This window comes from Aulonocara stuartgranti (genome assembly GCF_965226115.1).
Source record: "Aulonocara stuartgranti genome assembly, chromosome: 4".
Classification (NCBI taxonomy): domain Eukaryota; kingdom Metazoa; phylum Chordata; class Actinopteri; order Cichliformes; family Cichlidae; genus Aulonocara; species Aulonocara stuartgranti.
Window position 1 is genome coordinate 5,607,906 of NC_138942.1, and position 22,736 is coordinate 5,630,641.

Below are 22,736 nucleotides of genomic sequence, written 5' to 3' on the forward strand. Positions count from 1 at the left end.
ATGTGCAACATTTTGTGTCAGTTCATGTGCTAATCATTAAACGTTCATTATGACAAATAAAGCTAAACCTTGTTATCATTATTACCGTTCCGATTATTATTATTAACACTCCCGCTAGGCTGTAGCTGTACCAAACGATGGAGAGCTGTTGTCGTATTTCGTATTTTCGCAGTAGAGCATAAACACGACCCTGTTTATGTGAATGCGACAGGAGAGGGGAAAACACGCTCTGTGGCTACAAAAAAGTCAAGACCAAAATAAATTCACTCAAACATTTTGTCTGTTTTGCTTTTTTTTGTTGTTTTTTTTTCCCCCACTCTCCCACGTGTCCTTATGCGGCACAGTCAGTGGCCATTTTGTTCCAAGTTGAGGGAAGTAGTAAGGGGGAGGGGGGGGAGGGCAGTGGGGTGGGGGGCACTAAAACAACTGTGTGTGTTTTTCTTTTTAATATATTCTTCAGACGTCGTAGTTTTTAGTCAGAAGCTTGATAAAGATTCTTTATAATTTACTTCTTTGAATGAAAATATATTTACGGTATATATAATATGTACTTTAGTCCTTTTTTTTAATACATCGCTCTTTGTCCTTCATGCCACGGGGTTTCTCTCCTCCCATGATAGCCCACTCTGTTGCTTTCTTCCCTCAAAGAAGACAGTAGCCAGTAAAGTGTGAAAGGGAAAAAAGTGAGAAAGTGAGAGAGAAGTGAAACCACTCGGAAAAAACAATTGCTGTTGTTTTCTCTCCCTGCAAAGTACTAGTCTGTGTTCTGAACAGTATCGCTGCTCTGCTCTGTATTTTAGTGCTTCCTGGAAACCTGGGACAGCACTGCTCACCCAAATCATTGTTTGTTATTCGGAGTCTCTGCCAAACACTAATCTGAAAACATGTTCAGTAGCCAATATTATGTCTCCCTCTAAATATATACACTGAGTGTGTCTGGAAATATACGAAGCTATCTGTAAAAAACATACAGGCTGTTGTTCATAGCTGTCCACTGGGTGAAAAGAGTTGGCTTGATCTTGGACTTTGGCAAAGACTATAGCGGGTTGCGCACATGATTGTGATTTTTGTGGTGATCGTTCCATGTGTTGGTGTCTGACTTAGTGTAAAATTATGTTCAGATGCTATTTGTGGGACTGATCAGATGCAGTACTGTCTCCTTCAGTCTTCCTATCTGCTTCTACCTGCCAAGATTGACAATACAAAGCAGCAACTACGAGAAATTTCATCTTTTTTTTCTGAAACCCATCCACGAGGACGGTATAGGCTACAGTCAGTTCAAATATTCGCGTACTTTCTATATCACTGTCACTATCCAGCATCCCTTTCCTCTTACCTCATACTTCTACCCTCACTTTCACTCAGATTTGAGTCTCTTGCACATTTTCCTTGGAGCCACTCTTAAAAAGTAGTGGCTCGTTCTGGCCTTTCCCCATCAGGCCTTTCAGAGAATTGTGGAGACCCAGTTGAGGAAGGGGCACTGGGGAGGGCAGAGTGCCACCTGTCGGTGTTCCCCCACCAGTGGAGGTTGGAATCTGGGAACAGGATATGTTCTGTGACTGAGAGCATGGTGAGGGGTTGTTATTGTTGTTGAGGCCCACAGATCCTGTGCCCAGGCCCAGGCCCATCATGTTGTTGTTGAAGTGATGAGTTTTGTAGTAGTGGTTGAGGTGCTCCGATCGAGCCAGGTTGGGCAAGTTGACTATCTCTGGGTGGTGCAGCCTGAGGCTCTGGGTACCTCCAATTCCACTGCTTCCGCTCTGTGTCACGGTGGCTCCGCCTGAGATGCCGCTGCCCCGACCACTGGCCCCAGCGCCGAGCTCATCCTCCACATTGATGATCTCGATGGCACGTGCAGGGCCGTGATGTTTGTGCAGCTGGTGCTGCTTCCTAAGCTTGTAGAACACCACCAGCATCACGGCTGCCATGAAGGTTATGGCTACGAAGCAGCCAATGATGATCTTGGTGGTCTTCATCACATCATCCATTAAGGTAGCGTCTGTGATGGGCTCAGTGAAGGTGGGTCGAGTGGCGCGGGGAGAGGAGGAGGACCAGCTGATAGGCAGAGAGGAGTCTGTGGTAGCAACACCGTCTGGCCACAAATCAGAGGGAGTGGGGCCAGGTGGAACACGGATGAAGGTCTCATTGATGGCAACCAACGCATAATCATTACCTCCAACAGTATCCACAGTTTCCACAGTAACTGTTGTAAAATAGGTGTAATTGACACTAACATCAGCAGCAGTAACGTTGAGGACAGCGGTTGCAGTGGTATTTCCAGCAGCGTTAGTCACCATGCAGGTGTACTGGCCCGTGTCTCGCAGGGTTACATTGGTGAAGTTGAGCGTGCCATCGTGCAGGACCGATATCCGCACGCGGTAGGAGCCGTGGGTCATGAGAGTGCCATTAGGGGTGATCCAGTTGACGGATGTTGTGGATGTGCTCGTTCGACACTTCAGCTCGGCAGCCATACCCTCGGTGACATTGAGGTCTGTAGGTGGCTCCACAATGACGGGCGCATAGCAGGTGAAGTGGCTTTGGTCAAGCTCTCCAATGTATTTGCCTTTTAAGAATGGTGGAGCATGGCAACGAGCGCAGCAGGTGGTGTTGCTCGGCACCGTCTCTTTTAACCACCAACTAAGCCAAAGCACATCGCAGTTGCACACCCAGGGGTTGTGGTTAAGGTGTACCCTCTCTAGCTGGTGAAGGGGTGTGAAGAGATCGTGGGGCAAGGAGTGGAGGGAATTATGGGATAAGTTGAGCTCTTCCAGGTTTTTCAGGTCATCAAAGGCATTGCGCTCAATGACGGAAACCTGTGAGTGCATTAGCCACAGCTTGCGAAGAGAGACCAAGCCTTGGAAGGAGCCGGGACGGATGATCTCCAGCCTATTTCCTGACAGCTCCAGCTCTTCCAAGCGCACAAGAGCTGTTAGTTTGGGAATGTCTTTCAGCCCACACATGCCCAAGTTTAGGTACCGCAGATTGATGAGGCCAACAAAAGCTGCGTCTGAGATGAAATCCAACTTCTTGAGCTCACCCAGGTCCAGGCGACGTAGCGAGGGCACACGGTGGAAGGCATAGCCTGGCAGAGTCTCGATGGGGTTGTTGCGCAGCCACAGCTCCCGCAGCTTGCTGAGGTACTCAAAGGCATGTGATGGCACCAGCGTGAGGCGGTTGTCAAAAAGCTCCAGCGTGTTGAGGTTGGGCAGGCCATTGAATGCTCCAACTTCAATCTGACGTATCTGATTCTTGGACAGCTGGAGGATTTCAAGGTGCCTCAAGTGCTTGAATGTGTCCGACTTGATAACCTGGAAGGACAAGTAATGATAAAGTTACTGCAAAACATGTAGGATTATTAATGGAGCTTACTGAAAGAAAGGTATCTGAACAAAATGAAAAAAAGGAAGCTGTGTTTTACAGCAGCTATTTAAAACAAACTCGATTACACCTTTCATAATAACAAACCAAATACACTTATAAAATGTTAATTTGGCTGTCATGCATTAGTTCTCAATGAGAATGAAGATCAATAACAGCTTCCCTAAATGTTTAATTTGCTTTTTTATTTATTAAAGAATACCAAATTATATAAAACCTTTAGCAGACATGCAGCACTAATACTGACATTGTTTATTGTTTATTGTTTGTTTTTTTCCTTTTAGGGACAATGCACATTAATCAAGATTACTGTAATGTGTCAGTGTTTTCATTTTACAACTATTAAATTAATCTTTTAAAATATTTTAACTTATACAGAGAAGATTTTAAATGATTGTCAAACAATACCAAACAGCCATTTAACCAAAAAATGTCTCATTATATTACACATGACAATGGCAGAAAGGACACAGTGAGACAAAATAGAAAAAAACAAAACCAAAACAAAACACAAGCACGCAGCAACTAAGTGTGATAGCAGCTCTGGTTTCTTCTCTTGTGGTTATTTTAAGGTCTAAGATTACTTGCAGACTGTTATGCTCATTCCCACCTGCACATTTTTATCCTTGGATTTTGTTAGAATGCACTGATAGTTAAAAGTTAAAAGTTCATTTTAGCGCTCTCCCTTTAAGCTAAATCTCTTCCGATTTGCTTGTTCTCAAAAACAGGTGGGCTGGACCTCTGTTCCCATGGTCAGAGGGATGAGTCCGAGATGGCTGTATTACACATCGGAAGTGACTGGTTTATATAGTTGCATTAATACATTTAAAGTTGGATGTCTAGGCTTGTTCCTGCAAATATGATACACAGAGAATCAGGTGAGCAGTGAATAAACCTCTCCCCCTGAGCCTACAGGTAGAATCAGAGAAGGTGGAGGGGTTAAAAGAGCCTGCAGCAATGCAGGGGAGCAATGGCACTGACAAGTCAGAGGGAGAGATGCAGAATTTTTCAGATTAAATAGACAGATAAATTCCCGTGACAGATTGGTGATCTGTCCCCCATTGTAGCTTGAATAGTCTCTGGTCACCCCACGATCCTGAATTGGATAAGCTGAAAAGGATGGATGGATGGATGGCAAAACTGGAACAATGTGTTTGATTTCACAAGAGGAAAGTGAGTGGTTGATGGTAAGTATGTATCCATCAGTGATATCCACTCTCAGTGACATCATGCAGAGCCTAGAGTAGAAAAAAACTGCCTGAGCCTGAACATTGAGAGCAGCTTGAATCCTGATCTTTGGGGTCACGGGAATTACTTATTACTTAGTACTTATTTTGACCTCATTACTTGAAATTTTTCTCCGTATAACATGAGGATCCACCAACAGTATGTGACAGTATATATTTTCCAGACAACAATAAAAAGCATAATCGGCCCCTTTGCTGGATGTTCCAAAAAAGGAGAAAATCCTATTGCGACGGCTGAGTGGCCAAAGAATATTTTCTTCCCTGAAAGACAAATGTCTTCTTTAATTCTGCATTCTGTTATTCTTATGTGTTAATCTGTTTCCAACATGTAATTAAATTATGTTAATCTGTTCTTAGCAAATAATCTTTGGAATTTGGAGATGGTCTAGTTTTTGTAATGTTACAAATCAGTGCGAAAACAAACACACAAAGCAAAGCAAAACAAAAAGAAAAAACATTGCTAATGAATGACTTACGGGCTAAATGTATGTTTAAGTAAAGAAGCCATACATTTAAATAAAAATGTATTTTTCTCCTAATACTGATAACTGCTGACCCTCAGTGATTCCTGCTGCTGTCTGCATTTGAGAATGAGTCCCTCTGACTATGGAGATAAACATGATCAAATTAAGGGTTTCCCTGGCCTCCACGTTAGACTTTCTCTTAAAACAATATGCATTTGAGTAATGGAGTTACACTGAGTGCTCTGATTTACAATCAGAGGTTGTAAATAGCAGGGATACAATAAAGCTTAAGTCAACAACTTTGGCTAACACCCACTGAGAATACAAATATTTAGGACAATTCTGGACTGAAAAGATGGTGGATGTCCCACCCACGTCCTCAAAAACTCAATCAACAGCCAACACCAACGAACATATGAGCCAAATGTGTTCACATACTAGAGGTTCATGATAGGGCAAGCTGTGAGGCTGCACCTGCTGTCTTTGTAAAGGCGTCATTGTGAAGCCATAATTCAGTAGACTCACCCAAAGTATGTGACAATGAGTGAATCTGCACAAGAGGTAGTTTATTGAAACTAAAGCAACAAACATCAAATGTACTTCATCCCCAGCGAACCAGCTTTTAAAGCCTGAAATGCCCAGATGAGCTGCATTACCTGACGACCCTCCCATGTCAGACTATTGTCAGTAAAAGGAGGCAGGGACTCCCATGGAGATAGTTGGAGGTACGTCACATTGCATGGAGGCAGTATAAGCTTTTAAAGCTTTATCCTGGGCAAAAATATCAGACTTTTTAAGCTTCAAAAGATCTGATTTAACTAGTGACTCTATATTAGCCAAGAAATTTCTCTCCCTATTCACCAACAATTTAAGGAAGATACTGAGGCGTTCCAAAACCAGCTGAGAGACATAATCTCCCCAGCTTGCCATGGGTTTCCCCCAGGATCTTCTCCCACTAGGAAATGCCCCCAAACTCTCAACTAGGAAGCATCCAGGAGCTTAGACTGCTGCCCGCAGGACCCGGACCTGGTTGAGCTGTAGAAAAGATGGATTGATGGAACGGTGGATGGATGGATTCTGCACATGTAGTTTCACAATTGCTCTGTTTCCCATTCATTTAGAAAATAATTGCCAATTGGACGGCTATGGAATTGCAAGACTTGCTTCTAAAAGGACTGTTTTTGCCATTTAAGTTGGGGTCAAATACACCCAGTGACCAAAATAAAGTTTTAGGAATTTGATCAGTAGCCCACATTATGACTACAGCACAGCTCAACTTGTACTGATGAAAAATGGCAAAAAAAAAAATGGTCACTTTTAATTAGTAGTTTCATGCTTCATTCGACAATATATCACATGACAAAAAGCAGTTAAACTCTTGACTTTTCATTAAATCTGAAAGCACTGTGGTAAATTTACTGTAAACCCAACCCTGTCTTAACCCTGACCATATTTCAGCGCTTGCTGCAGACACAAAAGTGCTTTTCACACCGTTGTTACCGTGAGACTCAGGGGGCTTGCTACTGACACATTATAATCCCTTGCTAATAAGCTGATTATCAGTGTTGGACTACAGTATTCGCATAAAGTGTCACGACAAACCACAAAGGAACTATGAAATTAAATTAATACATTTTTACTAAATTTGGTGTGACAAACAAAAAGAGATGATTTTGTCTGCAGGAAGACATGAATCTGAACTCTATGGGTGCCACGGGCCCTGGACAGAGCACAGTAGCATTGGTGTGGTCCAACTGGAGCTCATTTGGCGTGAAGTCAAAGACACACAGTTTAGTGAGCGCGACTAAAAGCCCCTTAAATCTCTGACTGTTTGAGATATGTGCAGCCAAAGCCCTCAGTGAGGCACACAGAGGCTCCTGGAGTCAGGCCATTGCTTCTTCTGTATGTAGAGCAGGAGCGGGGGGAGAGGAAGAGGGGAGTTGATAGGCAAAAGGAGGGAGGGGGCGAAAAGGGAGGGGTGAGGATGTTAAGAGGGGGTGGGAGCTGTCAAGGCTTTACTCTGAGGGTACTCAGTGAAGGAAAAAATAAGCCAGAGAATCTAGGATGCCTTCAGGTGTTAAAACATTTTTAGATTTTTAATCATTTCAAGTGGGGCTGCAGGATACAACAAGCCGAATCCAAATTTTGTAGGCTAAAAACAAAACGCAACAAATACTCTTCTTATTTCCTTATTTTTTTCTCCCCTTTCATGTTAACAGCATCTCTTAAAGCCTCACGTACCAAATCAAGTGGCGTGATGTCCCATTTCTGCTCCGTTAACGTCACATAAAGTTTAATAAGATGTTTTCTCCGAGGAATAGAGAATATCAGGCTGCTCGGTCCAATGTACAGAGCAATTTGACATTATAAGAGATGCACTGGACAATTTTAACAACGTTTAGGATACTCGTTGCTTTTCATTAGAGGAGATAAAATGTTGTGGAAATGAATTTAAAACCACAAAAGAACAAGGCACTGTCAGGAACATGAGGATGGATCCAGCTACATCAAATGCTGCAGCAAAGACTAAAATCAACCCACTCGGTTTATAAATTTAGAGATTCATGTGCTTTGTATCGATGGTCTGTGGTTAAATGATCTTCCCCTGCAGCTGTAAAGCCACAAATGCTGTCTAGGGACTCGAGATAAATTGGTAATGCATACAAAAGGCAGCTCAGTGTCATGGAAATCTGCCTTGCTTTCAATTCATAAAATATTCCCTCAGTTCACTAGAGGCTTAAGTGTATTTTTCTACCATTATAGCCGCTTACTTTCTTGTCTTTTCTTAGAAATAAAGTTTCCAAGAGAGAACCTGTATCAACAAGTTAATCCTAACATCCACAACTGCAAACGCAAATGTTCGCTCTGATAGCGGGCAAAAAATGCAAACACAAGTGTTAAAGACACATAAGTGTGCTGGTGTCTGTGTATGTGTTGATTTTTAGATGTGTGCATTATGATGTGAAAATCCTCAATCTGCTATACAAGATGCGACTGTGCTATATCACTGACTATGCAAATATCTCCTTTCATAATAAAAGAAATAAATGAGTTTGTAGAGAAGTGTCAATAGGTTATTTGCTGAAAAGAAATGCTGAAAATGTGGCGTATTTCAAATGCCAGAATGAGTGTTTTCTCTGTGCATTGATTGTAAAAAAGAGAATGAACCATGACCTCCAATCAATTAGTGTTATAGGAAAAATGACTGGCAGTCAGCACCTTCAGAAATTACATCATGCATCATGATGCAGCTTATGATGCTTACAGAAATAAACTGCATGTATTGTATGCTTTTCTTTTTAGCAGTTTATGTGTGAATATTTGTGTCATATTCCAGAGTTTCCCACACACAGACTTTACTTCGGCGAGTCGGTTAGTATATTTTGGTGAATCATTTTAGCATCTTTTTTTTTATTAATCTCAGAGAACAACATCATCTGCAGTATATTATTATTAGTATATGTTATTGGACATCCCTTCACTCTTGTTTGGAAAATCCAGTCATTATTAGCCAGCTAGCTCCAGCCCTCCCCCTTTTGTGTTTCCCCATTAGCTTAATGGCTAGGTGACTGGATCACTATTGTGAAGATCTACTATATAGTTTAGCTGCGTGAATCCTTCCTCTCTCACTCTGGTAGACTCCAATGGCTCGTTCTTGGACTGCAGATTGCCGTGGTAGTCCTTGTTCTTGAGCTGAACTGTATTCAATCTACAACCTGTAACAGATAGTGAACCGCTTCCTCTGCTGCCACCCAAAGGTAACCGAAGCAGAACAATCAGTATCAGTTGGGGGATGTGAGAGTCCTTTGAGAAGCAGCTGATTACTAATACATGATACCTTTTGGTAACTGAGATTCATAACAACAACAAAAGAAAGACTTTTTTTATTGTTGCCATTTTTTATAGCACTATAACTACTATAGGTAGCATATTAGTTCCTTGTTGTAGTGGTTAACACATTCCCCTTTACATCTGAAGGATACTGGGTTCCAGACTGGCCGGAGACAGAAACCCAGCCTCAGGGAATTAAAAGCTGGTGCTCTTTTTATGCCAATCCCAACCATTTCTCGATTCCCTGGCACAGCCCTCCCAAGACAAGTAAAATTTGGAAAATCTGGAGTAAAATCCAGAAAATCCAGAAAAAATCCAGATCAAAAATTTGAATCTATCTGCTGTGTCTCCCATGAGCAGGTACTTTTCTAGGTACTGCAATTCTTTTGAGAAGTGAAAGGGGAGGCATGTAGCTACAAGTGTTCTAGTCTACCTATATACTGTATGCTAAAGAAGGAGGCCCATTAAAAAACCATGTGAAACACAGAAGAATTCCCATAGCACCTCAAAATCCCTATGTGGGAGAGGGCGACCAGTGTAGCTGTTGCAATTGCTCTGTCATAACTCATTGATAAGAAAGTGATGATTTATCCTGATTTATCCTTATCTATCCTGCTTTGCAGTCCAAGGAGGAAATCTTCCAATTTTGCAAGAAATTTGGAACTAGTACAAACAAGCCACTGGTACAAACTACTAAATATCCAGTATTGTTAAATCCTACTGTTCATCCGTCATAACATACTTAGCAATTAAAATATTTGCAAAGGAACAACTTATAAACTGTTGTTTAGCTCACACGCCTGCTTTTGAGTGCACATGTACAGGGCTGTGGAAACGTGTTTGCCCCTTTTCTTATTTCTTATTTTCCTTCCATATTTGCTACTGTTTCAGGTCACCAAACAAATTTTATTATTGGACAAAAGCAATATAGAAAATGCAGGTTTTTAATTATTATTTCATTTATTTCATTTGACTAGAAAAGCTACCCAACCCTAGCTGGCTCAGGTTAACACATTTTTCTGGAGTTCAGTTTCCTTAGACACATCCAGGCCTGATTACTTCCACACCTGCTCTTAAACACTTAAAAAGGACTTGTCCGACAAAATGAAGCAGGCTAAAAGATCTGAAAAAGCAACGATCTAAAGAAACTCAGGGACAGGTGAGAAACAAAGCCATTGACATCTATCAGCCTGGAAAGGGTTGCAAACTATTTCTTAGGCCTTGGTACTCCAGTGAACCAGAGTGAGAGCCATTATCCACAACTGGAGAAAACCTGGAACAGTGGGGAACCCTCTCAGGAGTGAGTGACCTACTAAAATTACTTCAGGAGACAGAAGAACTCAGAGCAACATCTAAAGAAATGCAGGCCTTACTAGTTGGTTATTTAAGGTTAAGGTTATTTATTAAACAAGAAGAAAGAGGCTGGGCAAAAATGACATCAATAGGAGACTATCCGATTGTTCAGTCTGACGTCACTAGCCGTGTCTGGGTCTAAACTCCGCTGCAGGTCCATATATCAAACGATCACTATGGCATTACTGAGAGTTGAAAAACTGTCTAAAGTCTTTCATCTTTAATAAAATGATCAGCGTTCTGCTCTACCAGGTGTAACAATTGAGTTTAACATTCCAGGCATCCATGAAAACGGAATTTATGACATTTAACGGAGTTAGAAGTTAGCAGGGAGTTAGCTCGCTAGCTTCTATCTAACTACAATATAGCATGTCCTGACTGCGGAGTTTTGGAAACAAATTCAAACGTACAGCTCTGTTATCACTTCCAACATAAATGAAGACAGAAAACTAAACAGCAGTGATGTTTGTAGGGTTACTGAAGTTTGGCTAGCTGGTATATAATGATGTGCTACGTGACCGCTAGCGACATAGCTATGTTAGCATAATATAAACAAGCTAACTTTTTTTCCACTCGATAAAAGTTAACGTGAGTGTTCTCGGTGGTCAGGAACAAATGTAATCGCATGGCAGGATGCTGTAAAAGGACCAAACTTCAGCCAGGAGAACAACTGAGATAATCCATCCACAATACGAGGTTAGTCATTCATATACTGCTGCATGGGCTGGGCTGTAGTTACATCCTAAGGTTTTAAAAACTGAGCTTAAATAAATGATTAGTGGTAATAAAAGCCGAGGGAGGTCAACAGGGATCACTGACTGTTTTAGGAGCTTTTTGAGATCAAATAGAAGAAAATACATAACATTAAACATGTTAACAACACAAAAGCCATATTAAACGCAGACTACTTTAGACCCGGAAGTAGGATTCGTCGCGTCATCACTGAACAACCGGATAGGAGAGTTCCAAGCTGAAAACCACTGCTGACCAAACAGAACACAAAGGCTCATCTTCATTCTGCAGACAAATGAGACAAAAGTTAAACTTTTTGGAAGGTTTGAGTCCTGTTTCATCTGGGATTAAACTAACACAGCATCACATGAAAAGAGCGTCATAGCAACATTCAAACACGGTGATGGTAATGTGATGGTCTGAGGCTGCTTAGCTGCTTCAGGACCTGAAAAACTTGTTGCAATTGATGGAACCATGAATTCTAGCCTCTACCAAAAATCCACTTGTGTTATGTAGGACAATAAAACGCACCGAAACACACCGACAAGCATCTCTGAATAGCTCAAAATAAAAATGTAGTTTTTGGAGTGGATTAGTCAGAGTCTGGACTTAAATCTGACTGAGATACTTTGGCTTGACCTTAAACAGGCCTTTCATGCTCTACAACTCTCCAATGTAGCAGAAATGAAACAATTCTGCAAAGAAGAGCGAGTCAAAATTCTTCTACAATGATGAAAGAAACACTTGACTGCAGTTCTTGCTGCCAAAAGGACACAACCAGTTATTAATTTTAGGGAGCAATTGCTTTTTCATATAAGCCCAGTTGGGGTTGAATAGTTTTTTCTCTTAGTAAATGAAATCATAATTTTAAAAATGCGTCTTGTATTTACTCTTTGTCTAATTTCAAAATTGGTTTAATGATCTGAAAAATGTAAGTGTGACAAATATAAAGGAAAAAAAACTTCACAACACTAACATCATCATCTCAGTGAATAAAAACATTAGTCATGCTTAGCTCTGCAATGCAGACTGAAATGATTTGACCTCCGTCCACCATTATTTACCTGTATTGAGTTCTCCTGCAGGTTGAGGTATCGCGTGTTGACTGATATGCTTTCTGGCACCTCCTCCAGGTTTTGCCTGGTGCAGATGACTCGGCTGGCCTGGTTGGAGCAGGTGCAGAGGGAGGGGCAGGTGGAGGCGGCTCCCACTAACTCCGGCCCAGGGAGGAGGAGCCGCAGCAGCAGCTGGGCCAATAGAAAGAGGAAGGGGGAGGGGCCGGGAAGGCAGGTCAGCGTGGCGATGCGCATGGCAACTGGGACATGACCCTGCTCTTTAATCCGAAGGTACAGGTGAGGTGACTCCACACTGGTGGATCTGTTAGAAAAGGTTTGCTTTCCCTTTGGTCCTCCAGTGGCAATTTGTTCTTTCTAATTCCGCATGCTCTGAGATGTTTCGTGTCCTCTGTCGAGCTCTGTGTTTTTCCCTCTTGTTTTTTGAACATAGAAATATGCAGATAAACAGATGTTATTCCCTTTTTTTCTGGTGCTGTCGGGGGATTCGAGTGAGGCTTTTTGTGAAGTGAGAAGAACCCAGGAGTTACTGTGAAGAACAAAAGAGAGAGAGACAAAGAGAAGAAGAGAGAGAGCAGATATTAAAGACAGTAGACAGACTACACTTTGTGTTTTTACCAATAGACAACGAACAGAACAAATAATGGGTAGGCAGCTACGATATAGCTTATCATGGGAGGGATTGTCAAAAAATCTTTCAGAAGCATTAGAACTTCTGTGTCACTGCTCATATCAAATCCCACATAATCCCTGAGCAGACATTTTGTCAGAAATCAAATCCTTACACACAGGGCAGATGGAAGCTGATTCTGTAATTAATGTTACGAGGTGGAGGTGTGGAGATACGGAAACAAACAATGTGAAGTGGGACAATCAGGTATTTTGGTTTTTAAAGGATTGCATTTTGTAAATCAATAAATCAGAAAGAAATTAGTTCTTGAAACATTGGCATAACCGCTGTAAACAGATAAGCAGTGTCACACAAAATCGTACTGAAACAGCATGGAAACGGTGCAGTTTTGCTTTTGAGGTTTTCCTGTGCAGATTTCAACTGCTCAAAAGTTTAGTTAGAAGAACACTCAGAGAAGAAGTGATCTTTGTACACTTGTTTCATGTTTAAAAGAATAAGATCTGTCGCCAAATAAACACGACAACTGTTGAATGCTGTGTTTGGGTGACAAATGTCACTTGCCTGAAATGTAATTCAGGAAAATGAGTTTTGTTGATTTGATGCAATACAGCGCTGAAAATATTAAAGCCTTGAAAGACAATGACATGGATCATTTTGTGCAACTTAAAGTTACACTTGTGAAGAAATGCATATGAATTCTGCACACGTGTTGTCAGCTCGACATGGGTCAGAACTCTTCACTGTGTAAAACTAAGCTCACCTGTATTTACACATCTGAAAAGGAGTAGTTGAACCAAAATCATTTTTATTTAAGGAAAAAGAAAGAAAACCTCAAAGACGTGGCAATGGTGGTGAAGAAGAACTCCCTTTTAACAGGATGAAATCTCTAGCAGTATGTGGGTCAGAGAAGGACACCCATATGTACTGACTAGTTTGGGTTGAGTGGAAAAAGACCCTCAAACAATTTACAGGACAAAACATAAACTACATGATAGTATATTTAGAAGTATATTATGGCTTTTACATTGCTTCAGAAATGGTAGTTTCAGTGGGTAGGAAAATTGTCAGTTTGGTAGGTCGAAGATAAACACAGCGGCATTAACAAATGGTTTGTAAAGTCACGTTCAGACGCCTCAATTTCTTTCTTTTTTTAGTTAAAACAGGTGCATGTTTTCTAAAATGGTCATCTCCATCCATCTTTTATATACAGTCTTTGGTTTGTAGACTTTTTTGACTGTTCAGGGGATTACCTGAATTATTAAAAGTAAGTTATTTAAAATCCATCTAAATTAAACCCAATTAAACCTGCAGTTATATCAATACTTCCAACATAAGGAACAAATTAGTAAACAAAATAGTTTCCATATCAGAAAGGAATTACATATGCAAGAATGTATGCATGGTTAGTCAGATTGAAGAATTTCCACTTAAAATCTCAAAGCTGTGATATTAACTACAATAATCTAATTATTAAAACGCTGTGGAACATACACAATACACCATTCTCTGCATCAACTGCAATATTTCTGCTGTCTACAGAGTGAATAACAATGTTGGGTTTTACAGGAAATGTGTGATTTGTAGGAGCAAAAGAGACAAAAAGCACAACATTTTGCAAAGGTAGACGTCAGAAAGAATGAAAAACAAGATCTAGGGAGCGGTGGGGTTTCTGGGACATTTGGTCTTAATTCTGAGAAGCATTAATAACACCACTAGTGTGAGATAGAGCCTTCCAGTCATCTCTGCTGTGGTCTCATTTGTTAGCACTAATTATTCCAAGGTATAACAAATAATACGACAATGATATATTGATGTTTGAACATGAACACTTACCACCTTTAATTAAAGTTATCCAGACCTTGAAAACAAACTGAAATCAGTAAGCGCTTTTTTTTGTTTTGTTGCAGTAGCACAGACACAGAGGTGGGACTAAAATGCGGCCGTTCAAGTCCGAGATGCAGAGCGCCTCTGTATCCCTCCCTGCAAGCTGTTTAGAACCTGAATAACCTTAAATAAGGGCATCCAGCAATCTTAGATATTAATGATGATAGTTGTAATGATGGGACTTTGACACGCAAACTCATTTGACACGCTGAGCATCCTCACTTGGCACAGTAAGAAAGGAGATGTTGGGGGGAGCAGAGAATGAGAAGGAGAGGAGGATTATTAATCTGATAGATGACTGTATGGCTGCAGGCAGAGAAGGGAATTATCAACACTACAGTAATAGATGAATACTGAACAGCTGCAGAGAGAGGGCCGGAGAAAGAGAGACAGAAAGGAAGAAAGAGATCGAGACGGAGACAGATGGAGGGAAGGGTGAGTGAAAGGGATGATGAGGGATAAAGACCCAGAGAGAGGTATAAATAGTGGGAAGAGCAGAAAAGAGATGAGTTGTTAAAAAAAAGAGAAGATAAAAAAGTGGAAGAGGGAAAATAGGGAGGAAGAAAAGAAGAGACATTAATATTAATCATCTCTCACTCACCAAGAGAGGGAGAAAGAGAGAGAGAGAGGAGAGAAGGGAGGAAGGCTCAATAGAGAGATGAATATAAAGCAGACAGAGATGGAGGGAGGGGAATGACAACACAGAGACGCATATAAAACAGAGTGAAGGAGAGATGGAGGCAAAAGACAATACAGAGGGATGAATTTGAAACAGGTGGAGATGTAGAGGAAGAGATGGAGGGACAGAGCGGGAGGTTTCTCCTGAGTGCCAGGGGAGTGGGAGGAGAGGCAGGCTTGGACTGGCTGGGCCAAGATTGATCAATAATGCGTGTGCTCAAGTTCAATGACATTAAAACACACACAAGGACACGATGACAAATCATATCAGCAGCAGTGGCGGCGGTGTCTCTGGTCAGAAAGAACAGGGCACCAGCGGTGGCAGCGAAAGCAACAGTCCCACTCGTCTGCAGCTGCTCGTCATCAGCCGATGGATGAAGAGGAACTCGCAGTGCTATTTCTGGACCAGCTCTCACCTTTCTACGTATTTTAATTTCCAGCTACCTTTTTTTCCCCTCTCCTTTTGGCGAGATTTAAGTGCCAGAGCTATTTCAGGTAGACGGCATCAGAGCAGGGTGGAAAGGTGCAAAAGGGGGGGGGGAGAAAGAAAGAGCGCAAGGGGGAGAGCCGGGGGTGACTGGGGCTGAGGTTAAGATGCTAGCTCAGATGTTGGGTCCATCGAGGAGAATGAGGCTGCTTGAAGCTGACAGCTGGTTAGAGGCTGGTTGATTGTATTCTGCCTCACCGCTGTCACTTTCCACATGTTACAATAGTCTCTAACTGTAACCCTCCCTCCTTATCTTCACTCTCCTCTTCCTCTCTCTATCTCCCCTGATATCTTCTTCCTCCTATCTCCCATCTCATTCTCTAAAAGTGGGAACACTCTCTTCCTCTTTGCAAACTCTTTCACATTCATCCCCCCTCCCTTCCCAGCTGCCTCACACCTCCCCTCCACCCTCTCCTTCTCCTCCTCTACCCTACTACTACATATTTCCTGGACCTCCACCCCTCTCCCCCCTCTTCCCCCCCCGTGTGGCACACTGTAGTGTCCAGTGGCGGGGGTAAACGCTGCACTGACCCCACAGTTTGATGAAAGATTAACCTGCTACAATGATGCATATTAACCCTTAACCCCCACTCTTTCTCTTTCCAAACACAAACACACTGCAGCTTCCTCCCCCCACTCCCCCACTCCTTTTGCTCTCTCATTCCTCTCGCTGCATTCAAATCTTAGCCAACAGAGTTACCATGGTTACCTATTCACCACAGTCTCCCACTCCGTCCAGCTGTATCCCACCGATTCCACATCCACCCCGCTCCACCTCCCCGTCCTCCCTCATTAGCACCCTATACACACGTATACAAATGGCATGGACCAAGCGTGAGCGCAAATGACATCAACGCTGCACAAACCACGAGGTAGGGTAACGGCAGGCCGCGGTTACCGTTTGTAGCAGCGATGTCGATACAGTTTCCTTCGTCCAGCGAGTCGCCACAAATGTCAAGCAACCACAAATCACAAGAACAAAGGTCAGGGCCGTTTTTCCCTGAGAGCGATGACGTAGTGGCACATTAACAGGTGCATAAATCGCATTCATACGCAAAGAAAACAACTTTTTGGAATTTTTAAGGCACATACAGCCTGTTTTCCCAAGCAGCTTCTCACATGCACACATTACTGTAGTTACACAGATCTTTTTTTTTCTTCTTATAAGATTTTTTAAATGTTCTTAGAATAATACTAAATAAAGCTACTACAATTAACATGTTTTAAATCATTGCTGATCACATGACAACTTGAATCTATTTGTTCATAATGAAGAACCTGCAGAAATCTATCATGCAGCTCCCCACTCCCCCTGAGCTCAGAGACATTTTAGATTTACTTTATTTAGGTTTGCTGTCACTCCTCTGATAGCTTGTTATTTGTCCACAAAGGGCAGCTTACATTAAAAAATACTTTAACATGCCCACTGTAAATCATCTGCTCAGCACAGTCAGTTAATGCAGTTTTAAGATTTGAACCCTAGTTTTAGGGACTTTAACCATCCATCCATTTCCTTAACTGCTTATCCAGCTGAGGTCACAGTCAGCTGGAGCCTATCCTAACTGACATCGGGCACACCCTGGACATTATGCGTGTCCATCACAGGGCTAACGCAGACAGACAGACGATCATTCACGCTCACATTTATATCTTCGGACCAAGTCTGAATCACCAATTAATCTAACATGCATGTCTTTGGACTGTGGGAGGAAGCTGGAGAATCCAGAGGAAACCCACGCGGGCAAAGGGAGAAAGAAATCTAGCAAAACTGCCAAATAATTCTGGTGGACGTTTAAAAAAATGATCATAAGTTATAGCTCTGTGTTTTCAGTATGGTTTTTATTTTTATTTAGTTTTTCACTCCTTTAAATTCCAGTTCAGCTTCCAGAATGGTTTTGCTCATTTCAGTCTAGTTTTTATTATTTAAAAAATGCCAAGTTTTAGTTTCTGTTTCAGTTTTTTATCTTTTCAGTTATTATGAAGGGAGTATTTGACAGAAGCTAACAGTTTAATTTTCAATTTTCACATAATATTGAAATGGATGGAAGTGGATCACTGGAACGTCAGGTAAAATAATTTCACTTTTTTGGGTCATAATACATCACAGGTATTCCTTCAGTATTCTCTTTAAATTCCCCCCGAGCTACAAAGAGCTGATATATTTGATTTTATTGGTATATTCTGTTCGCACAAAACTTTGATTTTATCAAATAAACCCTGACACCATTCTACACTTAAAGGATTTCCCACATTTCATTTCTCAGTAATTTAAAGTAAAGTTGTGTGCATCTGCACACTCTATGCTTGCCCACTATGAATTTTTAATGCCCGACTTGCTAGAGGCTCTGTAGAGTTGAAAAGGTCAAAAGACCCCCATCTTGATGCTTTTGATCCTCGCTGCAATCATGTATCCTGTGAACCTTATTTCATAAAGACTTGTGACAGCTTCTAAATTTTGGGTAATTGAGTTTGAATAATTTTACTCTCCACTTCATCTCCGTCTGGTTCTTTCCCCCATCAGATCGAATCCTCGAGGAAAGAAGCAGAAAAGGGAGTGAAGCGTTCTCCTTTTTTCACCACGAGAAACGTGTGATCTTTAGTAGTGTATACTGACCAATAATGGACTGTTGCTCTAAGTGATATAAGAAGAAAGAGACAGGATGAAAGACAACCAGAAAGATGCGCTGACAGTCGAACAAGCAGCAAGTCGGACAGACAGGAGCACACTCCTTCTCTGCAGAACCCTGTCTGCACATCAGCATGGAGGCCCATCAATAATGACTCGGCACACACCAAGATGGCAGCTCATGCAGCCACGAGGAAAAAAAAGAAAAGAGGAAAGCTCATCATGTTGGTTGTGTGCTGTGGGAATAGAGCTATGACCTTTCCTGATCGCTGTGACATCTTGCCAAACGGGGTTGTGCCTGTGAGGCTTTAAGACAGTGGAAAATCTGCTCTCACACACCCCAATTTCTGAGGCAAGGAAGTAATTTTAAATAATAACCTGAATCTGATTTTATTCCAAGCTGCAGAGAGCAAATTTATTTACCTTAAACCTGCAATGCTGTTATCATTTCAGGGACGGTATGCTTCATGGCTGCCGCCGATTCAGTCAATTTAATGAATCAATCTAATCAATTTACCTTTTATTAAAATTCAGTTAGCCGTCTAAGATGTCTGAGATGATGAATATGACAAAGCTTTTCTAATCAATGCACATATTGATCAGCTACACTGCCTGAATCTTTTAATCTGAACTGAATTCATTGACCGGATTCCCCAGAAAGCAGTTTCGTTTTTGTCGTTATTTTGTGTCCAGGGCTCTCCTGTAACTCAGTTCATAGGCTTTATCACCCTGAGAAAAACACAACTGTAAGAAAAATTGGCTTCTTCTATCTGAATTACATCAATATCACCCTCGTAACCTACAACAGAACACAATGATTTCAGTAAAAATTTGTAGATTTTGCAGCACACAAGACTGTCTGCAAACAGGAAAAATGCTTGTAGTCTAATTGCTAACAACTGGCTCTGAGTTAGTGATCTGGGGTGATGAGGGCAAGAGTAGACATCCAAATGCACCTCTTGTCTCATTTACTCCTTCTTTCTCCTCTAACTTTTAGTTTCTGCCAACAGGGCAGAGTGGATGTCCCCTCACAAAAGGACACAAGTCTTGGCACCCCGAGGCATCGCTAGGGGGCGAAGTCTCTGGGGGGGAAAGCAAAGTCTTTGTGCAACAGAGGATCATCCCCTCTCGCCCTCATCTTTTCGAAGAGTCTTTTGAGCTCCGTTTTTAAGACATGCTGGTCAACTCACTGGGTTTCTTCTTTTCTCCCATGACAATACAGCTTCAAAGAGAATGTGACTGATAACAGTGTTTTGTTTAACACCCAAGACTAAATACTTTTGCAATGTAATAAATACATATTTAAATTACAATGAGCTAAGATTTAGGAACAAATATAATTAAATTGGTTTATCATAAAGCAGGCCATCACTGCTGACACCTTAAACAGTACAGTGGCCTGGATTACAGTTTGGGAATCACTAAGATATTTCTTGGAACTTGATGTTCTTAAGATCTGGTTTAAAATATTCTTTAAACTCACGCATCCTTTCTTTAAAGTGTAATAAGTTGTGGAAGTTATTATTCCAAAATAGCACTCCGACACATTGCATTTTTTCAGCTTGTTTCCTAGGTTTCCAAAGCTGCAACCTTTGAGATTAAAAAATGAAGACAAAGCAGAAGCTGACAATGGCTCCAAAAGCGACTCAGTCCTCACAGACTCTCATGTTAAAATGTTCTCAGCATGTTTGTTTACAGCAGAAACAAACATGTTGCGAGCGTAGTATGAAAAAATATTTGTGTTCACTATTTCCAATTTCCCATGTCTTGTTATCTGTAGGATTATCAATTTTCAATGTATTAAGGCTTTAAGGTATGTTTAATTAAGGGCTTCAGCTACTATCTGTCTGCTAGGCTTGAACTTAGCTAATTTCTGTCACTAATCTCGACTATCTCACTGCATTCGTGGTGTCAGTGCTGTTTTGCTATTTGACAAATTATCCAGCTTGCTGTGCAACAGTCTATCCAAAATGTGTGAATGTTTTCAAGTCTTATTTTTTTCAACCATTCTCTTCCACTTATCTGAGAGGCGGGGTACACCCTGGATGGATCGCCAGTCTATCACAGGGCTACACAGACAGACAGACAGACAACCGTTCACACTTCCATTCACATTTAGGCGCAATTTTGAACCATAAATTAACCTAATCCCACTAACTGCATGTCTTTGGACTGAGGAAGCCAGAGCACCCGGAGAGAACTCACACAAACACGGGGAGAACATGCAAACGCCTCACAGAAAGGACCCAGCCATATGGTGAAGTCTCAGGCCATTCATGCTGTGAGGCAACAGTGCTAACCATACTATCATATCATATTTGCATTAATTAGAAGGTTTCTGTGTCTTTCTGAGGTACCTTTCAAGCTACATATGCTAATTAGGGTTAGCCGCTAGCTTGGCACCGCCCAAAATGCCACACGCCAGGCTTCACAATGAAGGCACCATCTTATACTATAAACTTAATGGAGGTTTTTTCCTGTTGAAAAGGAGGTTTTTCTTCCCACTGTCCCCAAGTGCTTCCTCATACGGGGATGTTTGATGGTTGTTGTTTTTTTTATCTTGTTTGCTTTTCGTGTTTGTTTAATATTGTTTAGGGATAAAACTGACATTTCACTAGCTGGGACTGCATCCTCGTTTTAGGTTTGAAAGCATTTCTAGTAGATAATGGCATGGCTTGAATGTGAATTGAGGCTGCGGTTTGGGGAAGGCCTCAGAGGGGACTAGCAGCGGCTCACGGGCCAGGCAGGCCCCCATTTGCTAAAGAGAAGTGAATGAATAGAAAAAGGGGAGGGCGGATAGGCCACGAAAATGAGAACGAACAGCTAGTAGAACCGGTCGGGGTCATATATACGTAGAGAACCAGAAGGGGCGTGTGTGAAGGTGTTTTCTCGCTCCTTATTGGAGATGCTACATAAATACAATTGCACTGAATTAAAATGAATTGCCTCACCAACTAGTATTATATGGAGGGTTGATATTAGCTTGGCTTTCTTTTTTTTGACAGATTGGTTCAGAGTTGGCGACTCTGATGTTGGAAAACTGCAATACTGTAGTCATCAAAGTTTAGATAGCTGTTGCTGCAGAGTCAGTAAATCCTTCCAGTCTGTGGGGCTGTCTGCTTCTTATGCCACAGTGTCTTTCTTGTTATTTCTAAACATTTAATACAAGCTGCCTATGACTATTTGGAAGGTTCGGAGGTCTTAAAATGCAACTGCCAGGTTCTGCTGACTAACAAAAGCAGCTAAATGAAACTGTCTTTCAATAAATAATACATACTGTGCAGATTAATCAGTTACTGCTTTCAAATTACTGTCTGTAATTAATATAAAGTCACTTATTGAAGCTGTTTGAATTTAAAAATGTGTGAATTAGCGTGTAAAGTAGTCAAAATCCAGTCTTTCACAAGTGAGTGCATGCAGCATCCAGCTGTCTACCAGAGAGACGTGGCAGTTTTCTCATCATATAGATGTGATTTGACCAGGAGACAAATGTCTAAATACCAGATCAGCTCAATCATAATTTCTTAAAGTGACTCAGATATCCAAAAGAGGCCGGCCCCTCCAGTGAACTGCAACACACAGCGCCAAACCAAATCAGTCTCATCTCACTGCGTCTTATTAGAAGGGAATATGACAGATTGCAATACAATCAAGTAGGAGGCTGGAGCGAGGTCTTCACTTTCCTAGACGATCGTTTCTTCAGGCCTAGGCGGGTCGAGGCCGTGCTGGTCTATCGCAAGTGTGATCTCTGTGCTGCACAGCTCATAAGAAGCAGACAAATTTAGGATGTGATAAATCAGCGCTAATATGATTACCCCCAGTGTCTGCTGGTTAACATAAAACAACCACTAAATTTTCACTTAGCAGGCACTTCTCACTCAGCCTGCATTGTCTTGTTTATCCCGACCAAGGAAAGCAATTCGTGCAGAAAAGCATCCGAGTATACAGAGGTCAATCTAAATATAAACCGTACCGCCAAAGTAAAACGACAACAAAAAAAGAGTTACAATATTAAAAATCTGAATGCGGGGAAACACATTTCACTTGTTTCAGCAGCCAGCCATAATGTCAAATGGTAATCCCGCCACAGAGACAGTTTCACCATAATCAGCCCATTATAATCCCATCCAGACCTTCCACAGTCTGCTACCAACCAGCATTAATTTTTAGCCCAGTCTGTTCATGTTCATCTAGCCTCATTTTTCCTTCACTCCCAGCCCCGCTTTGGTCCCAGGGTAGTCTATCACACTTAAAGCTTACCCTCTTCACAGGCACTTATACACATTTAAAGCATTTGACTAACTGCCAGGCAAAATTGACTTTGGGATGAAAGACCAGGGGGCTTTTAAAAA

General features: G+C 41.6%; 1 protein-coding gene across 3 annotated transcripts in view; it reads right to left on the reverse strand.

Annotated features, from left to right (window-relative positions):
- Positions 1–392: 392 nt before the first annotated feature.
- Positions 393–22,736, reverse strand: part of lrrc4ba (leucine rich repeat containing 4Ba) — a 45,739-nt gene continuing 23,395 nt past the window's right edge. For all 3 annotated transcript variants that reach the window (XM_082531926.1, XM_082531924.1, XM_082531925.1), the window contains 2 exons: positions 12,070–12,607; positions 393–3,308 (listed from right to left, as the gene is read on the reverse strand). In XM_082531926.1, the coding sequence (XP_082388052.1) occupies positions 1,362–3,308; positions 12,070–12,315 (2,193 nt within the window). In that variant the 5' untranslated portion in view covers positions 12,316–12,607 and the 3' untranslated portion in view covers positions 393–1,361. The remainder of the gene's footprint in view (positions 3,309–12,069; positions 12,608–22,736) is intronic.